The sequence below is a fragment of the Canis aureus genome, chromosome 13 (assembly GCF_053574225.1).
Source record: "Canis aureus isolate CA01 chromosome 13, VMU_Caureus_v.1.0, whole genome shotgun sequence".
In the NCBI taxonomy this organism is placed as follows: Eukaryota; Metazoa; Chordata; class Mammalia; order Carnivora; family Canidae; genus Canis; species Canis aureus.
The window spans coordinates 59882828-59897046 of NC_135623.1; the positions used below are offsets into that span (position 1 = coordinate 59882828).

Genomic DNA, 14219 nt, shown 5'->3' on the forward strand with positions numbered 1-14219 from the left:
CAAAGGCTTCCACAGTTGTGCTTGTACTTGGAAGCAGCAGAAGTGCGGTCCCGGCAAAAATCCCGGCATCCAGATCGCTTGCGAGTGTATCTGATTCACCAAACCAGAATGCATCTGGAAAATGCAAGCGAGTTTGGAAAATGTAATTTTTAGTTTTCCAACCCCTGCAGTGGATGTCATGACACTATAATGAAAATTGACTGCTAATCCAACCCAGTATTTTCCAAAGCACATAACACTCTAACATTTCTAGATTATCTCAGAATAATGTCTTACTGCAGCCGAGAAGATAAAATTACCATGCCAGGCATTAGTTTACTAGAATACAAGAAGATCACTGTGACTCGTCCTACACATAGTGAATCTGCTGCTTCATTTTTATAGGACAGTCCTCTATTGATGATTTTCAGAAATGGGACTTTGAAGTCCCAGAGAATCCTATATGGCATGCTCTAAAATCATAGAAAAAAGAAAAAAAAATGTAAAATACAAAACTATACTACTCAGAAGTGTAGGCTTGGCTCTCTTCGTAATGGAAGCCATATGTTGAGCCCAGTCTTTTCCTCCTTACCCTGCTACCCGATGGAATGAAATCAGAGTGAAAGAATAAAAACTATTTCCCCCCCTCCCCAAACTCTACGTGTTTTTCCAACATGCCATATGTATAAATCATCTACCACTGCTGATTTCCTTACTGACATCTACCCACTTCGGCTTAGAAAGCTGCAGGTGGAGTATTGATAGAAACCAGAGGGCCGAATGTGGCAGGGAGAGTAAGTGCAAAGTGAATTTGAAATCAGATTCCTGTTACTCTCCTTCCTCTTCCCAAGATGTCCCTGACGAGACATGTGCTGCGTCAAACGGGGTCCCCAAAGGGAAGACTCCCCCAGCAGGTTTCCACTCAGGACGCATTGTGCATCTTAAACTTTGGATCATTGTCTTGTGAATTGGAAATGAAATCTGTGAATTTGCATGTGAATTTGAAAAATTCCCTGGAAAGAAAGCTGTGGCTGTTGAGAGCGAAATTCAGAACCGGAGAAGGGGACGGAGGGAGGGAGAGCAGCATGGGAGGAACCAAGGGGCATTTTCATTGTCTGGGCTGTTTGGATTGAGTGATTAACTGATGATTGATTATGAAATAGAGAAAAGTTTTATGATAAGTTTATCATGGACAAAGCTAAAATAACTAAGTACAGAGAGAGAACCTGGTTTAACCAGAAGAGGGCCCAAAAGGAGCAGAAACTTTCTGATGTAAATTATGTGCTAAAACTGTGTTTCATATTTAGACACAGAAGATAGCTTTTTGTTCATACTGATTGGTTGGTACATGGGCAAAACTGTATTGTCCTAAAGAAGAAAATACCAGATGTAACAGGTACCTAAGCTTTGCTGATTAAAATGAAATTGTGACAAAAAAGAAAATGAAATTGTGACAAAGAAAGGACTCTAAAACTAATCCAATCCTGTGTTTTATAGATGAAGAAAGAACGAGCGGGACATAAAGAGACTCACAGAAAGTCAGACTGTCCATTGTTAGTAGAGTTTGGTTGGGGATGCAGGGCTCCTGATTCTTACTCGTGTGTTTTTGTTTGTGCAGAATTCATGATTTCACATCTTACAAGCAAATGATTCCAGAACGTTGTTAGCAAATATTTAAAATTAGTTGTAAAACTAGGCAAAACTAGAGTCTTCTGAATTGTGAATAACATTAAATCGTTGAGTAGTTGGCCTTTGTTTAAAATGCATATATCTAATGAAACTTTTTTTTTTTAATGGTCCACTGAACAGAGGACATGAAAAGAATGCATGCGATGTCCGATCGTCATATAAAATATCCCCACTTTAACTTACTGTATTGTAGCGGCAATTTAAGAATTTGGGCATCCCATAAGAACATCAAGAATTCAGACCTTATAGAAGATGCCTGTTCAAAATATTGTTTTAATTGTTCTCCAAATCACTGACAATCTTCAGAATTCCCTTTTTTTTTTTGAATCTTCAGAATTCCTAAACTTTCACCCCAGCATATCAGAGGCCGCACATTATATCTAGATGTGGCCCAGCTCTGGTTTTTCCATACATCCAGGAGTGTTTAACAAAAGTATATTATGGGGATCCCTGGGTGGCCCAGCGGTTGAGCACCTGCCTTCCGCCCAGGACGTAATCCTGGGGTCCCGGGATCGAGTCCCACGTCAGGCTCCCTGCAGGAGCCTGCTTCTCCCTCTGCCTGTGTCTCTGCCTCTCTTTCTGTGTGTGTCTCTCGTGAATAAATAAATAAAATCTTTACAAATTAAAAAAAAAGTGTATTACGTAATGACAAAAGTCATCACGATGTAGCTCCAAGCAGCTCCATCTCTGCTTCCTCTGTCACCGTCCGCTTAAACCTTACAATTCCTTTCTCCTTTCACGTTAGTCATTGAGCAGTGACAAAGTGTTTGCCGTAGATCTTTTTATTCTGTATATTCTAAGAACTGGCTTCTCTCGCCCCTGCCTGACAGTGCATTGGGAAACCCCACCTGGGAGCCAGGAATTTCCGTCTGTCTGTCTGACTTGATGGACAGAGCAGGTCCACGTCCACAGCCATCCACCCTTTGTCGTGTCCCCCTGGTGACCGTGCGAGGTGTGCCCGGAAGGGGGTGCCCCGAAGGGGGCTGAAACAAAGATGCTCTGTTTTCCAGACCCAAGTGCATGCAGAGTGGAGAGGAGCTGAGGGGGGACTGACCTTGTATTAGGAATTTTCAGCCGGATGCGAGTGAAGGGAGGTTGGCAGGAGGTTTTGCAGAAGAGGGGAACAAAGGGTAAAAGCATTTAAAGGGCGTCTGTATAGTCCTGCTGAGCAGGAAGCGTTTTATCCCTGACGGGGACCTTGTGTCACCTTTGGCTTCCAGATGAGGATTGGACTGCATTCCGGGTCAGTGTTTGCTGGAGTCGTTGGCGTTAAAATGCCTCGCTACTGTCTTTTTGGAAACAATGTCACCTTGGCCAACAAATTCGAGTCCTGCAGCATACCACGGAAGATTAACGTCAGCCCAACGACGTACAGGTACGGTTTGCATTGCATGCCTGAAATCTATTACTCTTGTTTATCTGTAGTTGGCATTTTCTCCCATGGATTTTTTCTCCCTAACAGTCTCTGGCTTAGATAACCCTACCAAGAAGAAAGCAAGAACTTCATGGCCCTCGCCTTTTTAAACATGACTCTGCTTCATAAGAACAGCTCTCCAGGGACACTTGGGGCCCCGGCGTGATCCCTGACATGTCCTGTCTTCCCCCACGCTGATTCTTGTCAAAGCACCTATAATGCTCTCCTGCTTCGATGGCTCTTCTGACAGCAGTACAGTCCAGGCACTAGTCACCCGGACTTGGTACGGCCCCCACGGGCTATAGGGCCCGGTCCCCAGGATGCCCTTACCTCAGATGCCAGACAGGAATACATTGGATCTCATTTTAAGAATCCAATTATAATGGAAACTCTTGAATAACAAAAGGTTTTCCAGATATGTGGGGTAGCTCACTTACCAAGCTAACTATCCCCAGCAGGTTATCTTTCCTATTCTCCGAGACCAGTGTTTTATAGCATCTTCTTTCCCCTTGAAGCTCCACAACCTCTCCTTTCCAGCCCTGAGTCTAAATTGATAACCTCACTTCATGTTTCACAGAAGAAGAATAAAAAAAATGCAACCAGATAAGCACTACACCACCTTCCGGGGGCAGATCCCATCAGCCTAGCCACCCCAGGGCCCTTGTCTTAGGCACTTATTCCGGGGCAAAGCCCCAGATGCCCCGCTCCCCTTCCAGGCGATCCGATCCCTCCAGGTTTGCTCGGAGGGCTGCTGCTTCTTGCTTTCTCAAAAACTTGTCTCCTGAAAATACTTGCTTGCTCTCTACGATTAATTTCTCTAGTGAAACGATTACTCCCATCAAAATACAGACATATCTTTTACTATCAAACCTCTTAAAATAGGATCGTCCTTGTTGCCAAGTGTATCTCAGCTACCCCCCGTGTTTCTGTTCCTTTTTCCAGCAAAACTCCTTGCAGGAGTTGCTTATGCTGACCGTCTCTACCTTTTTTTTTTTTTTCTTTTTCTTTAACCTCCAATTGGCCATTTGACTCACACCGATCGACATGTGTCCTTTGCAGTCCACCAAAATGGTTCTTATTAGGGTCATCGGTGTCTCTTGCTAAACTCATGGGTCAGTTTTCTCATCTTCCTCAACATTTCGATGGCACCTCAGTAGCTTGAGCACACCCTCCTTGGAGCATTTTATTCCTTAGACATTTGTGACACCCCCTAACCTGCTTTTCTCATTACCCCAGGGCTTCACCTTCTTAGTTCTTGTGTTTTTACTCTTTCCCTATCAAACTTTCCAAGTCCCCAGAGCTCTGTCCCTATGGTCTTCTGAGTCTGAACTCACTTTCTTTTTTAATCTCTAGCCCATCCCACAATTCTCCTCTGAGCTAATGACCCATGTATCCTATTCTGTATTTTTACTCAGATGACTAATTGTCAAATTAAAATTAACGTGATCGTCTTAGAACAAGTGATTTCCCACATACCGCAGCTTGAGGAAATCCACTCCCCCCAAACCTAAGTTCATCAATCTCCTTGAAATGGCACCACCGTCTACGGAGTGACTTAGACTATAAACCTCAGAATGATCATTGCCTCTTTCTCCCTTCACAGCTTACCACATCCACCTACAAATTATATCCCGAATACATCTTTTTTTACTTCCTTCAGTGTTACACTCCAAGGCAAGCCTCCTACCTCTGTCCCACCTGAGCCAACCCAGGATCACCCTCACCCTTCTGCTTGCTGTCTTGCGCACCTCCTCCCCACAGTCCATCCACCACACTGTAGACAGATTGTCTCTCTAAATTATGAATCTGGGGCTTCTGATGGCTCAGGTGGTTTAGCATCCGCCTTCAGCTCAGGTCATGATCCGAGGGTCCTGGGATGAAACCCATCAGGCTCCCTGCTCAACGGAGAACCTGCTTCTCCCTCTGCCTGTCACTTCCCCTGCTTTTTTTTTTTTTTCTCTCTCTCTCTCTGTGTCTCAAGTAAATAAATAAAGTCTTTAAAAAAATAAAGTATGGGGATCCCTGGGTGGCGCAGCGGTTTGGCCCCTGCCTTTGGCCCAGGGCGTGATCCTGGAGACCCGGGATCGAGTCCCACGTCGGGCTCCCGGTGCATGGGCCTGCTTCTCCTTCTGCCTATGTCTCTGTCTCTGTCTCTCTGTCTCTCTCTCTCTCTGTGTGACTATCATAAATAAATAAAAATTTAAAAAAATAAAGTATGAATCTGATCTCATCACTCCTACATTAAAACCCCTCCAATGGCTTCCCAATACAGCCAGAACAAAATTTAAATACGTTACCACAGACTAAAATGTCCTCTTTGATCCATGTCCTGCCAGCCTGTGTCACTATATTTTCTTCTACTTTCTCCTTCACTCACTGACACTCTGCCACCTTGGACTTACTTTTTTTCATTTGACTTGCTAAACCCACTCTTGGATCAAGGATATTGGCCCTTCTGCTTTCCACTTCTTTCCTGGATCATCCTACGTCTTCCTCTTTCTCATCATTACACCTTAAGTCAAGGTCACCTCTTCAAAGAGACACCGTTAGCCCCCATAGCTAGAGGAACAACAACTGCCACCTCTCACAGCTCACATTATTTTATTTTTTCATCTTCTTAGCTTGTACCTGTATCTGAAATGGTGTTTTCTTTAAGTGTTTATTGCCTGCCTCCCCTTGTAGAGTGTCAGCCTCCTGTGGTATACATTTTATATCCTCAGTTCCCAGATCAGTGCCCAGAACACAGTAAGAAAGCTATAAGTATTTATTGATTGACAGTCCACTCTTTGATATAAAAATGAGTCACGATAGCATGAGAATTGGAAAAGTCCTCGGTGACTCTTAATAGACCTAGAGTCTTCGTAGATGCACCAGGGAGGGATAAGAACTCACATCCTTAGAGGATATGACTCTCTTCTCTGGAGGATTTGAGTAATGATCCTGTGATAACAGAAGAGTGGTTCTTGTTAAGTGTTCAATGTATACGCATGGGCACTTTCAGGAATCCTTGGGTGTATGTCTATCCTTAACACCAAAACTTTTCATTGAAAAAGTGCATTTTCTGTTTCTTCTATTTTGTTTTTAACCAGTATAACACAAAACTCTTTCAAAATCTTCCTTTGGGGCAGCCTGGGTGGCTAACCCTAAAGCACCGCCTTCAGCCCAGGGCATGATCCTGGAGTCCCAGGATCAGGATCGAGTCCCACGTCAGGCTCTCCTGTATGGAGCCTGCTTCTCCCTCTGCCTGTGTCTCTGCTTCTCTCTCCTTATCTCTCATGAATAAATAAATAAAATCTTAAAAAAAAAAAATCTTCCTTTGTTTCACATCTCAAAGCCTGGTTGTCTTGAATCTTAATAGAAGACATTGATAACAGCTACTCATTTTACTCTCAAAATGTAATTGATGATCTCAATCGTGCAGAATTGCAGAAAGCTGAGACGAGACTAAATATGGTCCAAGTCTTCCAGCAGAGGAAATCTTTAATACAGATTTTCAGCAACAGGAGAAGGCTCATAGCTTAAATCCTTAGAGTTGCCATATTGGCAATGCTATGAGACATACACATACAGGATTTTACACCATGCAATATGGTGTCACCACCAATTATCAAAAAGATAATTTGTGATTATAATAGTTCTATATGCTCATTGATCGATGTTGAAGATCAGTGCTCTGGCTAAATTTATTTCAATCTTTTGTAGACAAATATGGTATGGTTTATTTTTTTCCTTTTTCAATTTACTTACCTCTTACTTTCATATAGGAAATATTTATGTCTTATCTAAAGGGCAAGTGGTAGTTAAAATACTTTATTTAGGTAAGAAATAAGCACTTAATATGAAATACATTTAACCACATTTTAAAATGCTTTCTTTTAAAAAACTATTTTTTTCCAAAGGATAGGGAAATTTAAAGTAGAATAGATAATTTAAATTTCAATCAAAAATCCATGCTTTGTGAAATTTAATAATTGGGTTGTAAAATAAAGACATAATTTCAGCTCTATCAAAGTTTGGGACAAACAATAGACTCCATTAGACCTTGTACCAATATAAAACTGAATTATTTCCTTGAAGAATTTTATTGCTAATACATTGAATTCTGGGGTGACATTTCTCAAAAAGTAAAATAACATCAATTGTAGCTTCCTTGATATATTTATGAAATAGTTGTAAATTTAGGGCACAGAATACATACCCAACATGCACAAAAAAATCCTTAACTTCAGATCTTACCTTTCACTTCCAATTTTAATCAGTAATTTAGAATGCTTCTATGTCATGACAGTTATACATTCCTTTATTCTCAATGTCATGAGGAGTTTTATTTTGGGGGACAATTTTCTTCATTCTTGTTTGATCGTACTGAATTGCAGAAAGCTGAGACAAGACTAAATATTGTCCAAGTTTCAGGTCAGTGGATTAATAAGTCAAGTTTATGTGGTGATTCAGGGATCATTAAAGACAAACATGGCAGGTGGGAGATAAAAATGGATTCTATGCAGAGTGGGTGGGGAAGTAGACCCAGGAACCCCTGGTTGCAAGAGAGATCTGAGAATCTAATAATAACAGAGAAGAAGGACTTGAATTTTATAAGGGGAAGGACAAAGAGAAGAAAGAGAATAGGAGAAAGATGACAGAAAATAGGAAAGTTGTTGCAGCAATCTGGGGAGAAAGCTGTCTGGTCGAGGGACAGTAAAGAAAAACCCCACCATGTGTGGACATCTGCCTGAGACTATTGCAGCTTTTCTTGGGTCTTATCTCCTTCAGCCTCTCATCTAAATGGTTTTATTTTTGCAACCTGTTTTCCTTAAAGATTCTGATCTTTTGGGAGCACCTGGGTGGTGCATAAGTGTCTGACTCTTGCTTTCGGTTCAGGTTATGCTCTCCAGGTGGTGATCTCAGGGTCATGAGATTGAGCCCGGAGTTGGGCTCCTTGCTCAGCACAGATCCTGCTTAAGATTCTCTTCTCCCTCTGCCCCTCCCCTCTGCTCGTGCTCTCTCTCTTTCTCTCTCTCTCTCAAATTAAGTAAATAAATCTTTAAAAAAGCATTCTGATCTTTCCTTAAAGATGATATCATGAACATTTCTAACTCCATGACACTCTAATTGTGTTTATCTGTAAGTTTCTTTAAAAAGCATAGAATTTGTATTCAGAAAGCGTGCCGTACAGTCCTAAACATAGAGCTTTCTGGATGTGTCATCCTGAGTAAACCCCTTAATAAAATCAAATGGTATCCTTTAAGGCCACTTCTAGGTACTGATTATTTTATATAAATTTAAATATAAGGTTATGATTGTAAATACCGTATTTAAATAGGAAATGTTGGGTTGATGTGAACAGAAAAAAGACCTTAATTACCTATCATTTTATGTGTAGCCATTTATCAAACCTTTATTATTTTTATGCATTTTACAAATGCATTTTATAAATTAATTTTTTATAAATTAATTTAAATGATTAAAGAACATAAAAGAAAACATGACATCCATACGGCCAATACTAGTATTTAATAAATGTCAGCATTTTGTCATTTTTGTTTCAGATCCCTATTTTAAAACACAAAAATAAAATATTCTAGTCCTCCCACCCCGTTGTCTGACATGCTGGACTCTGTGCCCTATAGGGTTTGTGGGGGCAGCTGACAACATACATTTCCTGCAGACAGGCAGGCTCCCAAAGAGAGAGGCAGAAAGGCACTGAGAAGAGAAAAGCACGCCCAGCAGCTTCTCCCAAACTCACCAATAAGATTTGCTGCTTCGTTTTACCGGGAAAGAAAGTGGGCAGAAAGAGGCCAAGAGTGTAACTCTCATTTAGGTTCCTCCAGGTAGTAAAACAAAACCAGAGAAAAATAGATTCTCATTCAACCTGCCCCTGTCCTTTCATGATTTGCCTTAAATCTGCTGAATATTGTTTTTCAGATTTTTTTTTTTTTATGAAATGTAAACCCAGTTCATTTATTTAAACTATTCCTGGGATGCCTGTGTGGTTCAGCAGTTAAGCATCTGCCTTAGGCCCAGGGCATGATCCTGGAGTCCCAGGATCAAGTCCCACGTTGGGTTCCCTGCATGGAGCCTGCTTCTCCCTCTGCCTGTGTCTCTCCCCCCCACCTCTCTCTCTCTATGTCTCTCATGAATAAATAAAATCCTTAAAAAAAAAAAAAAAAAAAACTATTCCTAACGCAGCGGTGTGCTGATAAACCAACATTGGGAGTAAGGTGGAGAATCTTTGATTTTTAGCATCTACCAGTTTCAATGGTGTATGTCTTCCCACCACAGTCGATTTCAGGCTACAGATGGTTTTAATTGGCTCATAAAATTTCTGAATGTTTGGCTCTCATAAGCCAGTCAAAAGCCAGGTCTAGCATGTCACTATATGTGCATGTCATATAATATGTATTCTAGAGTATGAATAAGCATGTATCTCTATAATATACCTACAAATCGTATTCCCAGATCATAGGCTCTATCCAGTTCAGCTTTACCTAAGCATCAATCAGATGTCCAAATTGGTCTTACCAACTTATATCCCACCAATAGTAGATGAAGGCTTCTGCTCCCTAAATGTTACCGATACGCTGAGTGTTAACTAATAGCTAATTGATGCTTAACCAGTCATGTTTAATCTATTTATTTAATCTTTACAAGTGTCCTAAGGGACCTGAACTGTTATGACTCCATCTTAAAGGCTAGAAAACTGACATCCTTGCTGCTATTCCAACCTAGATCTACCAGACTTTGAAGTTTATACTTTTAATACTATGGCATTCTGTAACTTTTCATTATATATTAACAAATGGTATGCTTTGTAAATAAGAGGCTCCAAATATTTACGGATCATGACTAAAGCATTATTTCATAAATTATTTTGCAGATTACATATTTATTGATGAGTTTTTAAAAATTAGCTCATTGAATGCTCACCTGTTCTTTTCTACTGAAGGCCTCCCATTTTTGAGACCTAGATTTCTATTCAGTTGGTTTCTTGAGTACATAGAAGGATGTCATGGTACCAAATCTAATGTGACACCATCAGTCTATTACATTTAGACATGATATCACAAACTGATGAGTAGGTGGCCATGATCTGGTTGGGCAAATACAATAAGTGGTTTTCTGTGGAACTTGGTTTAGGGCCCAGAACTGTCAACATTTTCCATTTTGAATGCATGTGCCTGAATAATAAGTTAGAAAGATGCTTATTAAGTATGCATTTGACAGAAAGCTAGGGAAGCAAATAGAAAGAGGAGCCAGTAACTTCATCAGTAGGATTGGAATTTAAAATGAATTTAACTCATATGTGGAATTTAAGATACAAAACAAACAAGCAAAGGGGAGAAAAAATAGAGAGACAGTCAAACCAAGACATAGACCCTTAATCACAGAGGACACACTGATGGTCACCAGAGGGGAGGTGGGTGGAGGATGGGTGAAACAGGTGATGGGGATTAAGGAGGGCCCCAGATGTTATATGGAAGTGTTGAATCACCATATTATCCTGAACCTAATATAACACTGTATGTTAACTAGCTGGGATATAAACAAAAACTTTTTTAAAAATAAAAAATAAACAAGCACAAAGAAATGAGTTTACCATAATGGACAAGTAGTTAGTAGCAAATAGTAAAATATGGTAAACAGATAAATTTAGAAGAAATATTTCCAATACCAGATAGTAAGAAAAGTGTCAATTTGTACAATTAAATCTTCTTTTACTCTTACCTACTTGGAATTCATAAAAATTCTATTGAGAGATTCAAATGTTATTCTCATTATTAATTATTTATTTCTATATCTATATCTATCTTATATAGAACTTTTCTTTCACAACTTCTTGCCCTTGATTACTTTTTCAAAATATTTACAAAATAAATGAATCAATAAATGGACAATGTCTTCTTTTTCAACATAGGAAGCCTTATTCTATAACACTATGTTTATTCATGGGTTTGGGGTTTTTTTTTGCTATAATTAGACTTTTAGATTATTTTCCATTTTTCCCACTACTGTGAATTTACTGTTATATGAGTTATTGATTATATCTATGATTACTTTTCCTAATATGAGTGAAATACATTATTTGGTAGAGTTTTTTTGTTATTGTGAATTGATTTTTCATTGTTCTTCTGTGAAGATGCTTATTAAAATAATTAGGATCTTTCTGTCAATCACCCTGAAAATGGTTGGTTTATTACAGATGGTCTCCAGCTTTTGATAGTTCAACTTAATGATTTTTCAACTTTAAAATGGTGCAAAAACTATATGCATTTGGTAGAAACCATAGTTTGAATTTTGATCTTTCTTCGAATATTGATCTTTTCCCTGGCTAGTGTTATGCCACATGACATTCCTATTCCCAGTTAGGGGCTAAACAACTGATACATTTACAACCATTCTGTACCCATACAACCATTCTTTCACTTTCAATAAAACATTGAAGAAATCACATGAAATATTAAATATTTTATTATAAATGTGTTATAATAAAAATGTGTAGGCTACAGGATTTTGCCAACTGCAGGCTACTGTAATTGTTCTGAGCACATTAGGGCACGCTAGGCCAACGTTCTGTAGGTTAGGTGTATTGAATGCATTTTCAACTTACAGTATGTTCAATTTATGATATTTTCAACATATTAAGATGTAACCCCATCATAGGTCAAGGAAGATCTGTACTCTCCGGAATATTCATTTAGTTGGGTTGTTTTATCTTGTGTAGACAGTTATATCACTATTAGATTTTAATATTAATGTTTTGATTTTAATCATTTCAGATTACTCAAAGACTGCCCTGGCTTTGTGTTTACCCCTCGTTCAAGGGAGGAACTTCCACCAAACTTCCCCAGTGAAATTCCTGGAATCTGTCATTTTCTGGAAGCTTATGAACCAGCAACAAATTCAAAACCGTGGTTCCAGAAGAAAGATGTTGAAGATGGCAATGCCAATTTTTTAGGCAAAGCCTCAGGAATAGATTAACAAAATATGTATCTGATTATTAGTCTTTGGGTTTTGACTCCTATGAGCATGTGTGGAATCTCTGAAAGCACTTTAAGATTGAAATGACTAAGAATAGTATTAAAATTTCAGGAACTAAGTCACGATCTACTTTTCTTCCACTTAACATGACAAAAATGTATTCACTTCAAACCTTCAGAGGAAAAAAAAGGAAAGAAAAGTCAAATTAGGGGGATATTTCTCTTACTGTAACTATCACTTATTACCTGTACTCGAAATTCAACACATTGTACATATATCAGGTAATTGTAGTGACCTGACCTGTGCAACCTGATGGAGTAACCTGCAGTCTTGTGTCCTGGTGGAATGCTATGGTTGTCAAAGTGTATTTGTGATTGTGTTGCCTTAAAAAATTTCCAAATAGAAATGATAGTCTTTGATACCATAAGCTCTTTGCATCTTTCAGCTCTGCATTTTATTACATTTCTTCATTTAACTGGTGGCATATGTAATGAAATAGGTTGAGTATTTTTTTTCTGTTGCACTTTTCCTTTTTTTTAAGAAAATGAGCAATTATGGGTTAGATGCAATATGAATATAAAATAGTTCTTCTATAAATATCAAGATTGTTTTATAAAAATATCTGCCATAACATGATGTGTCATATCAATAAATGCTGCCTTTTCTTTGACATTTTTCTATTCTGCACTTTTAAAGGCTATTTTAATTCATATTAGCAATTTAATTCATATTCATTTGCTTCTGTATCATAACATTTGGGATAAAAGAGACTTATAGCCTGTATTAAAATGCAATAACATCATTCTAATTTAATTAGAAGCAACATGAGAGTAAAGTAAGAGTCCAGGGGATATACCGTAAAGCACAGAAATAAGACATTAAAACACACGCAAACATACAGAAATTTGGATCTATTTCAGCAGACACCCTGCATTGCCTTGCTGAGCTGTACAAAGTTCCAATGAGAAAATCTAAGTTCAGAAGTGGGAAATGAGATTTGTTCTTTTTGCTAGTAGCTTATTTTTAAATATTTGTGTTGGACACTTTGGTGTGTATATATGTCCTAAGAATCATCAAGTTTTTTTTGTCTAATTAAGTACACATCTGTGAATTTTTTTTATTCTAGTTGAATTATCTCAATGATCTTTTTAAAAAAGAATGTTAATATCAGTGAAGAAAACGATGCTGTGATTTCATTATGGAAATTCTTAAACATTTTTCTGGAGCTGGAACTTTTATTTTTAATGATATTAGTCTAAGCTCTCTGAAGACCTAAATAACATACAGAGTTTGGTTTGGGATAAGGATCTGATTTTAAAAAGAGTTCAATTTCAAGGCAGGAGAAAGATGAACATTATAATTTTTAAATCAGTATTAGCAGAGCCATAGACACACTAGCCTGGTGATCTCAGGAATGAAAAGTCATTACTGATTGACCTCTAGTATCCAAAATTTACTACAACAGGTACAACGACAATTTATTTACTAAATGATATCCCAACATCTTGAAGCACTGACTGAATCTTGTTAAATACCAATCCTATTATCGAAAAGTATTATAGGCCTTGGGAAAATAGAATTATAGTCTCACAATTATATGAAGTTAATAAAAGCATTTTAAAGAAAAATAAAGACTTCTACACATATTTCTTTCTAGAACTGAGCCCTTATTACAACAAAAATGAAACGAATTAAAGGAAATTGGAAAGCATAAAATGAAATGTGTTTATCAAATTTTTAAACAGACCCCAACTGGGTACGAATTTGTGTTCCAAGTTTGTAAGTTAATTAAATGTTGGCAACTTGAACTCCAATAAAAAAATATATTAAAAAATAAATAAATAAAATAAAATTCAAAGAATATTTTCTCTGTATACACACACACCCCCAATGGAAGAAAATGTAAACAATGTGAGTAAAAGGTCTACAGGAATTCCTTGTGCTTTTCTTAAAACTATTCCATAAGTTTGACAATTTATTTAAATAATAAGTTACCAAAAATGTAATTTCACAAAGAAATTAAATTTTCTGTGATAGATGCCCCGGGCCAGCCTACAAAGGGTCACTAATTATGGAATACTTTATGGATCTTAAGTAAGATGAACATACATTTCCATGATAGAATATATTCAAAATTCACAGCATGGATCCTAAAAACAAT

The 14219-nt window shown here is 38.1% G+C and overlaps 1 protein-coding gene across 7 annotated transcripts in view; it reads left to right on the forward strand.

The window, feature by feature from the left end:
- Window positions 1–13919, forward strand: part of GUCY1A1 (guanylate cyclase 1 soluble subunit alpha 1) — a 62050-nt gene extending 48131 nt beyond the window's left edge. For all 7 annotated transcript variants that reach the window (XM_077846483.1, XM_077846479.1, XM_077846478.1 and 4 more), the window contains 2 exons: window positions 2889–3043; window positions 11857–13919. In XM_077846483.1, coding sequence (XP_077702609.1) covers window positions 2889–3043; window positions 11857–12058 — 357 coding nt within the window. In that variant the 3' untranslated portion in view covers window positions 12059–13919. The remainder of the gene's footprint in view (window positions 1–2888; window positions 3044–11856) is intronic.
- Window positions 13920–14219: the final 300 nt, after the last annotated feature.